The sequence below is a fragment of the Amblyraja radiata genome, chromosome 18, assembly GCF_010909765.2.
Source record: "Amblyraja radiata isolate CabotCenter1 chromosome 18, sAmbRad1.1.pri, whole genome shotgun sequence".
Taxonomy (NCBI): domain Eukaryota; kingdom Metazoa; phylum Chordata; class Chondrichthyes; order Rajiformes; family Rajidae; genus Amblyraja; species Amblyraja radiata.
Window position 1 is genome coordinate 13,138,220 of NC_045973.1, and position 14,701 is coordinate 13,152,920.

Sequence of the window (14,701 nt, forward strand, 5' to 3'; positions counted from 1 at the left end):
CTATATTTAAAATGTACTGACTGTATTGTTTCAATTCTAAACATATTTCTTGAAAGTTGGATCAATTGAGAATCTTGATCACCACATAAGCATCCTGTGAATTACTATATTGCTCAACATTCTTCTCCTTGTATCTCTGAACCCCAGCACATCTCTTTACTATACCCAACTTAGACTCTACAAAAACAAAATAGTTAAAGAAACATGACACAACAGAAATGTTGTATCTGCAAAGACATGATTCTTCTTCATTTTCTATGCATGTAGGAAAGCTACAGAAGAAGTGGAGAAACTGCTACAGGGGTTACGTCAGTTATAAGTGGCGCGATAAAGAGTTTTGAACTATGTTCCCAATTTAATAGCTTTAATACCCATCTTCAGTATAAATGGTCCCATTTTCCACGCCAGCTATATACTAAATTAGAATTATATGCAAATTCTACTAATCACATTAAATGAGCCATTGAGAAGTGACGAGGTATGCATGCATTCAATACAACCACAAACCATTCTCAACTGTAGTACGGGCTAATGATTTCAGTTTAAGTGTCTTCTCCAAGATGTAATTTTCAGTCACAAACTACTTGATACATTTAAAAAAAAAATAAAAGCAATATTTAATCAAGATGTTTTTTTTAGTAATACTGCCAGACATGGGTCTCTTTAGAAAATATTTCAACTGCACAAGAAAATGAAGTTTAGAAACATACCATAAAAAACCAGCTGTCCTCTTGCTGTGTTCTTTCCTCTTGAATTTTCAGCAGTGCATTCATATGTGCCTGAGTCCTTCTGCTGGAAGTTTGGGATTTCAAGCACACCGAATGTCTTGTTTGCTTTGACCTTGTCAGAAAATGAACCACCAATTTTTCTCCAGCTGATTGCGGGAACTGGACTGAAATGGGAAAGGTGCAAATAATCAATAGCAGGTTTTCAACCATAATGACTTTAAGAATAAGGAAAATACTATTCTTCCAGACTCTTCACTGTTATCAGGCTGAAGTAAATATCTTATACAAGGTTGCCAAGTGGTGGAAATAATGTTGTGATTATTGGCTCAACATTCAATTGCACAAATGTTTTTCAGTGTAATGTGATTTAAAATCAATTTAGGTAGCTGGAAGAGAGGTGGGGCTAGGAGAAAGCCTGGCAAGTGATAGGTGGATATAGGTGAGATGGGGTTTTGATTGGCAAATGTTTGGATAAAGGCCAAAAATGAAAAGACAAAAAATATGAAATAATGTGAAAAGAATAAGAGAGGCACAAAATGCAAAGTCAAAGGAAGGTATTATTGGGTAGATGGGTGGAAGGGACAAGGGGGGAACGAGTGGGGCAATGGAAAAAATATATATTCATGAATATGTGGATACTGCTCAGTACTAATTCTATCCTTGAAGATGCTCTATAATTGAATATTCCTTTGTAATTCCTTTGTAGAAAATAGGATCAGCAGATGCTGGTTTACAAAACAAGGCAAAGTGCTGGAGTAACTCAGCAGGTCAGACAAAATATCTGGAGAATATGGATAGGTGATATTTCAGAATAGGCAAACATTGCCTATTTCCTTCGCTCCATAGATGCTGCCTAACCCGCTGAGTTTCTCCAGCACTTTTGTCTACCTTGGATAAGTGACATCAGTTCCGACCCAACATGTCACTTATCCACATTCTCCAGAGATGCTGGCTCGCCCACTGAAATACTCCAACAGTATAAGTCTTAAAATGTTTCCTATCTCTGTTATAAGGGGGTTTTATTTACTCCATTCTTCCATTTTAAACATACCTCACATAACTATTAGTTTTTTATGTTTCTCGCCAGTTTACTTTTATATTCTATTTTGCTCTTCTTCATCAATTTCTTGTCCTCCTTCGCTGATTTCCTTCTTTTGTCTTGTGTTTTGTCTTTTTTATTTTAATCTTCATTTTGAAATGTTATGTGAAATGTATATAGAAGTTATGCATAATTTGATTTTGTGTTTTTGTCGGATTCAATGTGCCTGTGATGCTGCTCCAAGCAAGATTTTCTGTGTATCTGTACCTCACTGTAGTCGTCTAGATGATAATAAACTCAACTTGACGAGTTCCAAAATGCTCTAATTCTCAGACCTATTGCTATTTCTGGCATCTTTATCATCTTATTTTGATGAAATATGGTCTTTAAATTCTCTCATCAGTCATGGCTAAATCATTTTACAGTGCCTGACAAGAAACCTTTTATTCAGAAGTTGTACTTCATTTTTTTAGATACTAATCATTTATCCATCATATATTTCAATGTATTCCTCTGATAAACCACAGCCAACTTTCCTCATATTATCTTCATTGCTACCTTTGTTTAGATTTAAGTTCCACTTTGGTATTGAACCAAATCACTTTTCAAATTTGACTTATAATTATATCACAATATGGTGCGATGTGCCTCATGCCCGACTAATTCCCCTGCCAAAGGTCCACTGAAAAACGCTTTTGTGAAATATGACTGCACGCCTTTTATCATTTTCATTCCCCTCCTGCCCTCCTCCCCCCCCCCCCCCCCCCCCCCCCTTAAGCATGAAACCAATCAAGAGTGGAATGAAAAGGGATACACTTTACGACCAATTGCAATTGAAGGCAATACAACCCGGACAAAAATGTGGATTTCTGAGAGGAATTAGTATCCCAATGGCTTTCACCATCTCTCCGTTGCAGCCTTAAATTAGAATGATTGCTGAGATTGGGAAACTATTCAGTTCTCTTCCATTTGAGGAACACTTCCATGCCCTACTTGGCACTGAGTAAAATATTCAAGACATTTGTTTAAAAACAAGTCTGAAGAAAGGTCCCGACCCAAATCGTTGACGGCACAATCCCTCCTCAAATGCTGGCCCACCCCGTTGAGTTCCTCCAGCACTTTGCATTTGGCTGAGAATTCCAACATCTGCACTCTCCTGTTTCTCCAAAAAACGTGATTCCTCTGCAAGTTTTACATGGGCCATTAAAACTGAAAAATATGTTTTTTTTGGGTATCAAAGATATACTTTCCATTTGAACGGATCATTGATGATAATTGGCAACATTAAATAAATGCCCATTTTACCATGTTAGATTCCAAAAACTTACTTTCCCAGAGCAAAACATTCCAGTTTCACTGTTGATCCTTTGGCTGCAAAAACTATTTCTGGAAAACGGACTTCAATCTTAGGTTCATATTCACCCATTACCCCTGTGAAGATATAATATAAGCAAGGCATGATCATTCCTTTCCGATTCCTGAACACACATTAAATGTTAGTTTTGTCCTTGCTAGCAGTTTTTATGCATAATTAATTATGAGCAGAAATACCAGTGTTGCTTAATGATGCTTCTTCAATTTGCAGTAGACTAATAATTCTAAAAAATAGTCTAAGAATGAAATGTGAAGCAGATCGAATCATTCAATTAAATATCAATGTAAGCACATAATTGCAGCCCATTTTTAACCATAGTCAATTTAACGAGTGCTTCACTCGTTCTATAATTTTATTGTTAGACTTTCTGGTTAATTCCCTCCAATTGTATCACGATTTTCATGTCACAAATTCACATAAGAGTGTAGGACATTTAAAATGACAAATTGTGTTAACAGTTTCACCTTCCATTTTCAGAATATTAGTGCTATCATGAAAAATGTACTTCAGGCACCAATTACTTTCTTCAATGGCAATAACAGAAAATGGGTTTGGGAGAATGAAGTGTTCAATCACATGTAAAGGTTCTTAAAAGATGCTGAAAATCAAGACAAATTTAATTATTGAAACTGCAGGATTCCTTACAATATCTCCCTGAAAATTGCCCTTAAGCTACATTTCCTGTGCTAACTGCAACATTTTATTTCTATATATGAACGATTTCTTTATAATTCTCGTATTTCACCTTTCTTTCCTTGGTTTCTGATGCACTAACTGCTGTGAATATTATTCATTTGACTTTGTGCTTTAAAGCAACAATTTCACTCATTACTGGAGCCTGTTGGTTTGGAAAAAGCTTCTGGTTTTGATGCAATAATCCTTCATGATCCTATAAGCTGTTGTCTCAGAGGAAACAGGTTCGTCTCCCCATTTCTAGAAACATCATGAAACCCATCAAAATGTGGATCTATGTTCCTCCACTGGGATATAAAGTCCAAGCAGCACATGGTAAATTGGCTGCTCCGCATCTTATATGGGGAACTGATCTCTCACCAGAATATTGGAGCAGCTAACAGGTTCATTGACATCCAACTCCCAAACGTGAAGTTGGCTGCTTATAGAAAAGCAGATTACATTCAATGTCTTAGATAATCAGAGAGATAAATGAATTGGAAGCATGTTAAACAAAAAGAGAACATTTAAAAGCCTTAGGCCATGAATCTGCCAGAGTAAGGAATGCAATATTTGCTTGAGCTTAGACATGAGAGCATCTTGTTCAACTTATGCTCCAATATTTGGCAATTAAACATAGAGCAGGCATTGGTGGACTGAGTAAAAACATGCTATCATGAAAAGTTTGATCTCATTCCAAGCTCTGCTTATATTCCCCTCTAACCAGACAGCGTCTCAACCTTTTATCATTCCTGGATTAATTCTCAGATACTGCATGGATGGCACAGTGGCACAACTGGTAGAGCTGTTACTTCACAACATCAGAGACCCGGGTTCGAATCTAACCTTGGGTGCTGTCTGTGTGGTGTTTGCACGTTCTCCCTGTGCCTGTGTGGATTTACTCTGGTTTCTTCCCACATGAGAAAGTGTGGTAACATGGAACTAGTGTGAACAGGTGAACGATGGGCAGTGTGGATTCAGTGGGCCGAAGAGTCTCTTTTCACATACCTCGAAACCAAGCTCTAAACTTGAAACTTTTGGAATACCCTTTCAAGCATCATGATGGAGCAATATCAACCCAAGGACAGTAAGAGTCCAAAGAGGCTGCCATCACCATCAAATAATAAACATATAAATTATTGGTCACCAGAATATCCTTGGGGGGGAATAAAACACAAACAGACCATCTCTATGCAAATAAAATGTAAAAAGTTAAAAAAAATGTAATTGTGGAATAAAAAAGGTTATCAGATCAACCCTTAATTTTCTATGTGTAGGAAGGAACTGTGGATGCTGGTTTAATTCGAAGATAGACACAAAAAATGGATTAACTCAGCGGGTCAGGCTGCATCTCTGGAGAAAAGGAATAGGTAACATCTCGAGTTGAGACCCTTCTTCAGACATTGGTTTATTCATTGTTGTTCTTCTTTAAGCATAAATGTGCTGCTACCTTTATTTTTTTGTTTATATATTGTTATCCTACTGGACATGAGAGTCGTGTGCTGTTCCAACTTCTTAACAACATGATTTTGTCATAGATAATCAGCAATATCCACATTTTATTAATCATTTAGGCGCAACCAGTAAATGGGTTACATATGCAACCTTTCAAATGGACCATTACCTCTTGTATTTGTAATGAACATGCAGACAAAGAAGTAAAACAAAAGTTTCTTTCAAATAAAGAGATTCGCCAGCAAATTATTTATTTAATGCCATAGTCAAGGGATTATTACAATATTTTCATAGGAATTAAGTCATTAGTGGGAGTATACCTTTAATGTGGCATTGAGCTTTCAGAGCATGTTGTTGCTGAGTTTTGGACAGCAGAAGTTCAGGAAGAAAGTGCACCATTGCCTTCTGAAGGTTACATTTAGGGACAGGCAATAAATGCTGACCTTGGCACTAACATCAATAAAATTAATGAAAAACACCATTTGAACTTTGTCTGTGATTATTTTAAATGCATGAAACTAAATCAATGACTTTCTTCCATGCTTTCCACAAAAGTAAGAAATAACTATTTTAAAGTAGCTATAATGTAAAATAGCTAATATGTATTTGGATCAATAGTTTTTTACAGCATTATGATGATGAAATAAATGTACCTTGCAAATACTTTGAGGTCAAATCGCACCAATTATTAAGTTTCTGTTGCCCACAAGATGTTGCCATTTTGGATGTTGGAGGAGAAGTTGGACTATACTGCCTTGGGGAGAGCAACTCTGAAGTGGTCCACCCCTGAAAATCACTGTCCCTACACACATGCTGCTGCTCATCCCTGGCATCTCCCCAACCAACCCTAATGCCAACTCCTCAATCTAACTTCTGAGACTTACGCCCGGCTCCCAAATTCTCACATTCCTCATGCTACTGCCAATTTTCACATTTCTCCATCGCCCTCCTAAACCACAAAGCAAATGTCAGACTCATCTTTTTATCCCCCAACTTTGAAAGATCCGTGTCCTCTTTCCTACTTTCCTGCATTGAACAATCCACATTAAAAATGGGCACTGCTTGTCTCCCAAAGAGTCAAATTCAATACACACATCACGACCACACAATTCATTGATAAATGTAACACGACCAACGATTCTCTCTCAGGTGGGCATTTCCTTTGACTGAATAATGTTTACAGAAGTCATGATATTCAGCACTCATGAATATCTATAATCTGCTGACATTTTGTTCACTTCAAGAAGATTATAGATATTTGAGCATTTAGTTTGAGCTCTTCACATTCCGAACAAGAGACTAGTATTTACATGATATGATGTGGTAATAAGCCATTGATTCATGTTTGTGTCTCCAGTGACCATGTTAACTGTAGTGCTCACAAGCCAGCTGCCTGTCGGTCATCTGAGGTTCTCTGTCATTCATTATTTATTATTCCTTTGGTGGAAGGAGGGAAAATAAGTGTCCATTTCCATTCTGTTTCAGTATAGAAATAAGGCCATATACCCAGGCATAACTATATGACTATAACATTTTTAGGCCTCTTCATTTCAATTCAATTCAATTCAATTCAATTCAATTCAATTCAATTCAATTCAATTCAATTCAACTTTAATGTCATTGCACAAATACTGAGTATGGGTACAACGAAATGCAGTTTTGCGTCAGTCCGTAGTAGTGCAATATAGAAATTTAAAAAAAAAGAGGATACAGAATAATAAAAAATACAGAATAATTAAACAATGGGGACGGAGGGACCGGAGGAATCTATCGGCGGGACTCCGAGTTCAGCAATGCGATGGTATGATTGTAGAAGCTGTTCCTCATCCTACTGGTACGAGACCTGAGGCTCCTGTACCGCCTCCCTGATGGGAGGAGGGCAAACAGTCCATGGTTGGGGTGGGAGGGGTCTTTAATGATCTTCCCAGCTCGTTTCAGACACCGTTTTCGGTGGAGGGCATCCATGGCAGGGAGCGGGGCACCGATGATGTGCTGCGCGGTTTTCACCACCCGTTGTAGTGCCTTCCTGTCCGCAACAGTGCAGCTGCTGTACCATACCGTGAAGCAGGCGGTCAGGATGCTCTCGATGGTACACCGGTAGAAGTTGGTCAGGATCTGGGGGGACAGGTGGGCTTTCTTGAGCCTCCTCAGGAAGTAAAGGCGCTGCTGTGCCTTTTTGATCAGCTTGGAGGTGTTGAGGGACCAGGACAAATCCTCCGAGATGTGTACCCCGAGGAATTTGTAGCTGGAGACGCGCTCCACCTCAGTCCCGTTTATGTGGATGGGGGTATGTCTGCCCCCTCTGACCTTCCTGAAGTCGACAATAAGTTCCTTCGTCTTCTTGGAGTTGAGGACGAGGTTATTATTGGCACACCAGGTTGTCAGGTGCTGGACCTCCTCTCTGTAGGCTGACTCATCGTTGTCACTGATCAGTCCTACCACCGTGGTGTCGTCAGCAAACTTAATGATGGCGTTGGATCCGTACTTAGGGATGCAGTCGTGGGTGAAGAGGGAGTAGAGGAGAGGGCTGAGCACACAGCCCTGTGGCACGCCGGTGTTCAGTGTTATAGTGGTGGAGGTGAGGTTGTTGACCCTAACAGACTGTGGTCTGTTGGTGAGGAAATCCAGTGTCCAGTTGCAGAGGGAGGTGGAGATGCCAAGCCCGCTGAATTTGGTGATCAAGCTGGCGGGAATGACAGTGTTGAAAGCGGAGCTGAAATCAATGAACAGCAACCTGATGTAGGAGTTGTTGTTGTCCAGGTGGGTCAGGGCAGAGTGTAGGGCCGCCGATATGGCGTCCTCTGTAGACCTGTTGGCCCGGTAGGCAAACTGATGGGGGTCCAGTGTGGGGGGGAGGCTGGCTTTGAGGTGAGCCAAGATCAGCCGCTCAAAGCACTTAGCAATGACAGGGGTGAGTGCCACTGGGCGGAAATCGTTGAGGCTCCCTGTGGCTGACTGTTTGGGCACTGGCACGATGGTTGATGTCTTGAGGCAAGTGGGGACAACACCCTGGGCCAGTGAGTGATTGAAAATGTCGGTAAAGACTTGGGATAGTTGTCCAGCACATGCCCTAAGCACCCGGCCAGGGATGCCATCGGGGCCGGCAGCTTTGCGCTCATTCACCTTGCTCAGTGCATCTTGTACAGCAGAGGTGGAGAGACTGAGGGGTTGTTCATTTGGGGGTGGAGCAACTTTGATGGCTGGGGTTTTGTTATCTCGGTCAAAGCGAGCATAGAAATGGTTTAGCTCGTCAGGAAGGGTGGCGTTGTCTGGGGGAGGGGTGTTAACTTTCTGGTAATCGGCAAGGGATTTGATTCCTTGCCACATGCGCCTGGGGTCAGAGTTGTTATGGAAGTGCTCCTCAATCCGCCGTTTGTGATTGAGTTTGGCATTCCTAATTCCCATTTTCAGATTGGCCCTGGATGAGCTGTATCCCTCAGCGTCGCCAGATCTGAAAGCGGCATCGCGAGCCTTCAGTAGGAGTCTGACCTCCCTGCTCATCCACGGCTTCTGGTTAGGGAAGGTCTTTATTTCTTTGTGGGTAGTGACATTATCGGTGCAGAATTTTATATAGTCCATAACTGTTGAGGTGTATGAGTTGATGTCCACTTGTGAATTGAAGGTGGACTGGGTAGCAAACAGACTCCAGTCTGTCTGCTGAAACTGCTGCTGTAAAACAGAGACAGCCCCCTCAGGCCAGACCTTCACTGTCCTCGTGGTAGGTTTCACACGTCTGATCAGAGGTGTGTATTTGGGGAGCAGGAACAGAGAGAGGTGGTCAGACTGACCAAGGTGGGGGAGGGGGAGGGCTTTGTAGGCTTCAGTAATATCAGTGTAAACTAAGTCCAGAATATTGTTTCCTCTGGTTGGGCAGGAAACATGCTGATGGAACCTGGGGAGTACAGTTTTAAGGTCGGAGTGGTTGAAATCACCCGCAACAATAAATGCCCCCTCTGGGTGAGCAGATAGATGTTTGCTGATAGCAGCTTGCAGCTCTTCCATTGCTAGCCTGGCATTAGCGTCCGGGGGTACATAGACTGCGGTGATAACAGTCGATGTGAATTCTCTGGGCAAATAGAAGGGCCTGCACTTTAACATCAGGTATTCCAGGTCAGCAGAGCAGTGACTACCAATCCTAACGACGTCCGTACACCATGAGTTGTTCACATAGATGCACAGTCCGCCGCCCTTGGTCTTACTGGAGTCCTCCGCTGTTCTGTCGGCCCTGAAGACAGTGCGCCCCTCCAGCTCGATGGCGTTGTCCGGGATGTTGCCGTTGAGCCATGTTTCAGTAAAGACCATGGCGTTGCAGTCAGCGATCCGTCTGTGTGTGGTGATCCGCAGCCTTAGTTCATCGATTTTACTCACCAGGGACCGGACATTCGCGAGGAAAATGCTGGGCAGAGCTGGCTGGTGAGGATTTAATTTCAGCCTAGCTCGATGTCCTCCCCGCTTCCCACGTCTTTGTTTGCGGTCCCTGCGCCGCCTCCGGGCACTACCTGTCGGGGAAGCTGGCCCGCTAGACCACGGTGTCTTGGCGATCTCTGGCGGCAGTTGAAAGTCGCTTCTGGGGCTCGTTACGCAGAGACGGCCGAGCTCTAATAGCTCCTGACGGCCGTATAGAGTCTTCGCTCGGGTGCTCCGGGCGAAAACTAAGGTAATGATTAACAGAAAAATAACTAAATTACAAAAACTACGGAGACGCAGAGCCTCGCGTTGTGCACGCGACGCCATCTTGGTTCGTGCATCATAAATTGTGCATAAATTATGCTTTTGTCCATTCTGTTAACAAAATGAAACTATCGTGACAAACACCAACATTTACATTACAGTCAGATTCTACACCATATTTATGACTTGAAATGAAACTTACCATCAGTCCGCAGTACCAAGGGAGTGGGTGGGCTCAGAACTCTTTTATTAGTTACTGTGTTCTTTATCTCGCAGATATAAGCACCCACGTCTGAAACCTTCACTTTCGATATGTATAAGTTACCGGTTTTTTGAGACACAAAGCGATGATTGTCTTGCTCCACAAAAGTTGGAAATTGATTAAATATCCAAGCATACTCCAGTTCTGTAAAAACAAAGTACATGTTCCACAGTATCAGTGCATTTGTTTTATCTGTCAGATTCAAGCAATCAAGAAACAAAGTAAGGTGTTGTCGTGAAGTCTAAAAAAAACACTTGGAACAGGTTAATTTGAAATAACCTTCTGAAAACTTATTTTGTTGATGTTCGCCTCTGCATTTTCCCTTGTCCTGTTCTTTGAGGCTGGTGAACACACATTTTAACAAGAACAATCAAAATCTTTATGAGCAACAAATCTTGCCATGTTCAAAAAAGACACAGGGGCTCTTGTCATCTTTGTGGAACAGATCAATTTGGCATTGAACAATGTATCTCAACTAAGATGTTCCACAAAATGGTCAATGAGGCCTTCAAACCAAACCATTGTAAAATATCTCTCTCACCAAGCCAATTGGTCTGTCCCAAACAAAGCCGCAAGAATCAGTTTCAGATAATGGGCCACAAATTTTTCCATCCCAATTTGAAAGATTTATGCACACCACTAGTATAATACACACATTTGCATCTGTAATAACAAGCTGCCTCAAATAAGGAAAACAAAATGTATGAGTCAAAATTTGAAGATGGCACTTGAAAAAAACGATCATGAAGGGCAGAATAAATGTATCCACAGATGACAGGCAGTGGGGTTTGTTATTAGCATACAGGAAAACAAAACATTTGAGGCATTGAACCTATGAGTCATATGTTTCTATGTTTCTATGTCATAGGTTCAGGACAAAGCACATAACATTGCGGAGTCGAGAAGGAGGAACTGGATCAAACAAAGCATTTTTAATCAAGCTGAAAGTAAAATAAAAATCCAAGGGGCTGAAAATGTTTGATGTTCAGGTTTTGGCAGGAGGACAGGTAAATGGAGTCAAGAACCATTGATAAATGAGCTATCTTCATCAACTTCTCTTGTTACCACCTCAACTTGCTTCACAAATCTCTGCTGGCTATTCTTTTCTAAATGCTGATTTATGCCATTCTTTTTAAATATTTTAAAATAATATTTCTGTAACAAGTGTTAATCTTGCAGGTCTGTAATTATTCAATTTATCCTTTCAACTTTTTTGAACCAACTTTCTTCCAGGCCCCAGCACCTATAACCAGAGATGATTGGATAATGAAAGTTAGAGGTTGCGCTTTTCTGTTCTTGATCCTCTCACCCTAATGTGGCAAGAATAAAAGCAGATAAATTTATATATTTTTACTGGGAAACCTAGGTTACAAATTTAACCCAGAGTCGTAGAATTATACAGCACAGAAATAAGACTTCAGGCCCAACTCAGCCAGGCAGACCATGCCAACTTGCCCTATTTAGCTAGTCCTAATTGCCCCCCTCCCCCCCACCTGGCCCATAAACCTATCCTATCCATGTACCTGTTCAAGTGCCTTGATTGCACCTCTGAATTATATTTGCTTTTAACACTTCCTTTTCAGCTTGTTCCATGTATGCACCACCCTCTATGTGAAATTACCCCTCAGGTCCCTTTTAAACATTTTCCCTCTCACGATAAACCAATGCCCTCTACCTTTAGACTCCCCGACACTGGGAAAAACAGCGTGACCATTCACCTCAGCTGCCCGTTCCATAAACCTCCATAAAGCTACACCTTAGCCTCGAAGGCTGCAGGGAAAAAAGATCCAGCTCATCCAGCCTTTCCTAATAAGTCAAACCCTCCAGACCCGATAAAATTCTCGTAAATCTTGCACGTATCCTTTCCAGTTTCCAGTTAAATTACATCCTTTAAGCAACATGGCCAATGTTTTGCTTCAATCTGGGCAACATCTGAACATTCCGGAATGAAAGATGTTCAGGGTCTCTGGCAATGACCAGCAACTCAGAAAATAACACAAGACAGTCCTGAAACATACTTAATTTGCCCACTTGAAAGATACAGAATGTTTCCTACTACCTCAGGAATACTAAATAAATTTACAAGTACATTACAATCTCGGCAAAGTCCATGTATTTTATAGCATACCCTTTCCACAAGTGGAATGGTCGGCAAACAAATAAAGAATTCATCCCTCTAAAGCACAGTACATTAATTATTCAATCCCTACCAAATGGGATATCTCTCTAATTTATCATTCAGAATTCTTCCTGAGAGAAAACAACTGGCGGGTATCAGGGCTGTAGTTCTCAACACCAATACCCATGTTTCATGAAGCTAAGATGCCCATGCTGTGTTTGGCATGTAGGATGGTCTGGTTGTAAGAGCAAGATAAACAGGAATGACAGAAAGGAATTCAGCGAGACTGTGTAAGAGATGGAAAGATATGTGCAAATGTTTTCTTTCCATCGTTGTTTGCGATTGTAAGCAAATACAGGCTGTACTTCTGTTTCATAGAAACAGACACATCGAAAATAGGTGCAGGGGTAGGCCATTTGGTCCTTCGAGCTAGAACCGCCATTATGATCATGGCTGATCATCCAAAATCAGTACCGTGCTCCTGCTTTCTCCCCATATCATTTGATTCCATTAGCCCTTAGAGCTATATCTAACTCTCCTGAAAACATCCAGTGAATAAGCCTCCACTGCCATCTGTGGCAGAGAATTCCACAGATTCACAACTCTCTGGGTGAAATAATGTTACCCTATCTTAGTACTAAATGGGCTACCCCTTATTCTTGAACTGTGACCCTGGTTCTGGACTCCCCCAACATCGGGCAACATTTTTTCCTGCATCGTCCCTGTCCAATGAACAATTTTATTTGTTTCTATAAGATTTATATGTTTCGATAAAAATATAAGAAGATATGTTCCAACAAAACTACACATAATTTCACCAGAATACCAACTAGTTGGAAGTTTGCCACAGTTGTACATAGAGATAGTAACAAGAGTAACTGGAGAACATCACCTCACTTGAAGTGTGGAATGTCAGTACAATGGAAAAAGATGAAAAAGGAACAAAGAATATCGTCAGGAAAGTCAACCAAGTTTGGATCATGCTGACTTCCACCGATGGTTCCCACTAGAAACATAGGTGTTAAGCCTTTGAAACTGAAGAAAGTGTGCTTCACAATGTAAAAATCTTAGACTTACTAAGATGGAAGTTGCAGGTGTTGAAGTACATGGAAAGTTTGTGGGCTACAGCAGAGAACAACATTTGGCAGGCTATTTTATGCTTGTCAGGTTAATTGGAATATTAGTGATGCTGTTTGCAAGAGAATCACCCTTGTGGTTTCAGCTAGACTCTACACGAGAGACACACTAAAGATTTGCCTTTTTCTTCCACTCTTTGTAAATTAAAAAAAATGGAGAGCACCGAGAAAATCCTTGAACTTTTCAACCTATGCATTAATTTTCAAGTGGTCAATGTAGCTAAGTTGCAATGACGTACTTTTAGCTTTATGTATGTCAACAGTGCTGCATTATCCATAGGAAAAGAAAATGACCTGGGCAATGGACATATTGCAAATAATGGAGTTTGTGAGCCCAGAATATAGTGACTGAACCTTTAGATTATGATGAAAGGCTACTGCTATGCAATTCAAATTATCATGAATTGCACAAGAAAATAAGCAGTGAAGTGGCCTTGAATTGTTCGTGATTTACATTATTGATCAGGAGGTGGAAACAAAATGTAAGGTTTCCAAGTGTAATGATGATACCTCAAAAATTCCATGTGCTTTTGTTGAAAGTAATTTTGGGCCAGAACTTGTTTTGTATCAAGCAAAGACATAAAATGCTGGAGTAACTTAGCAGGTCAGTCAGCAGAACATGGGTAGGTGATGTTTCGGGGCAGAACCCTTTTTCAGACTGATTGTCGGGCTCGGGTTAAGAAAGCTAGAAGGGCAACTCATGTTTTGTATCAAACCTGCCCAAACACAGATACAAGTTTTGGTAATTTGATTACAAAGATATAGAGGTATTTGTTAGGATTGTTAATAGCTACAAGATGGACAGCCACTTGTCTACATAATGGCCAGTTTGCAATTTCTATTCAGAAGAAAACACTTAAACGACAGAACAAGTTCTCTTTTTCTCGTTTTTCAACATTTACTTTGTGGATTATATATTTATAAAAATATGAACTGGAAACATTTCAACACCAATGCAAAATGCTTAAGGAGGGTAGTTACCTCTGCCAGTGCTTTGAGAATTTCTCCATCGATCATGGTATGATCATTTATCACAGGTGAGCAAAAGCTTGCTGAATTCAGCAATACATGGACAGAATAAAAAACCTCCATTGACACAATTGTACCATTTAACATGCTAGAAGATGCAAGGTTGAGGGATACATCCTATAACTCTAATCATGCACTAAGATAAATAGGGAATGGAAATTTGGTTAGATCATAAACTGAGATAATAAGCCATCACAAGTCATTTTGTTGTACTA

The 14,701-nt window shown here is 40.7% G+C and overlaps 1 protein-coding gene across 6 annotated transcripts in view; it reads right to left on the reverse strand.

Annotated features, from left to right (window-relative positions):
• The window catches only part of cntn3 (contactin 3), a 1,582,783-nt gene that overhangs the window by 383,486 nt on the left and 1,184,596 nt on the right, over positions 1–14,701 (reverse strand). For all 6 annotated transcript variants that reach the window (XM_033036732.1, XM_033036731.1, XM_033036727.1 and 3 more), the window contains 3 exons: positions 10,143–10,346; positions 3,096–3,198; positions 711–892 (listed from right to left, as the gene is read on the reverse strand). In XM_033036732.1, coding sequence (XP_032892623.1) covers positions 711–892; positions 3,096–3,198; positions 10,143–10,346 — 489 coding nt within the window. The remainder of the gene's footprint in view (positions 1–710; positions 893–3,095; positions 3,199–10,142; positions 10,347–14,701) is intronic.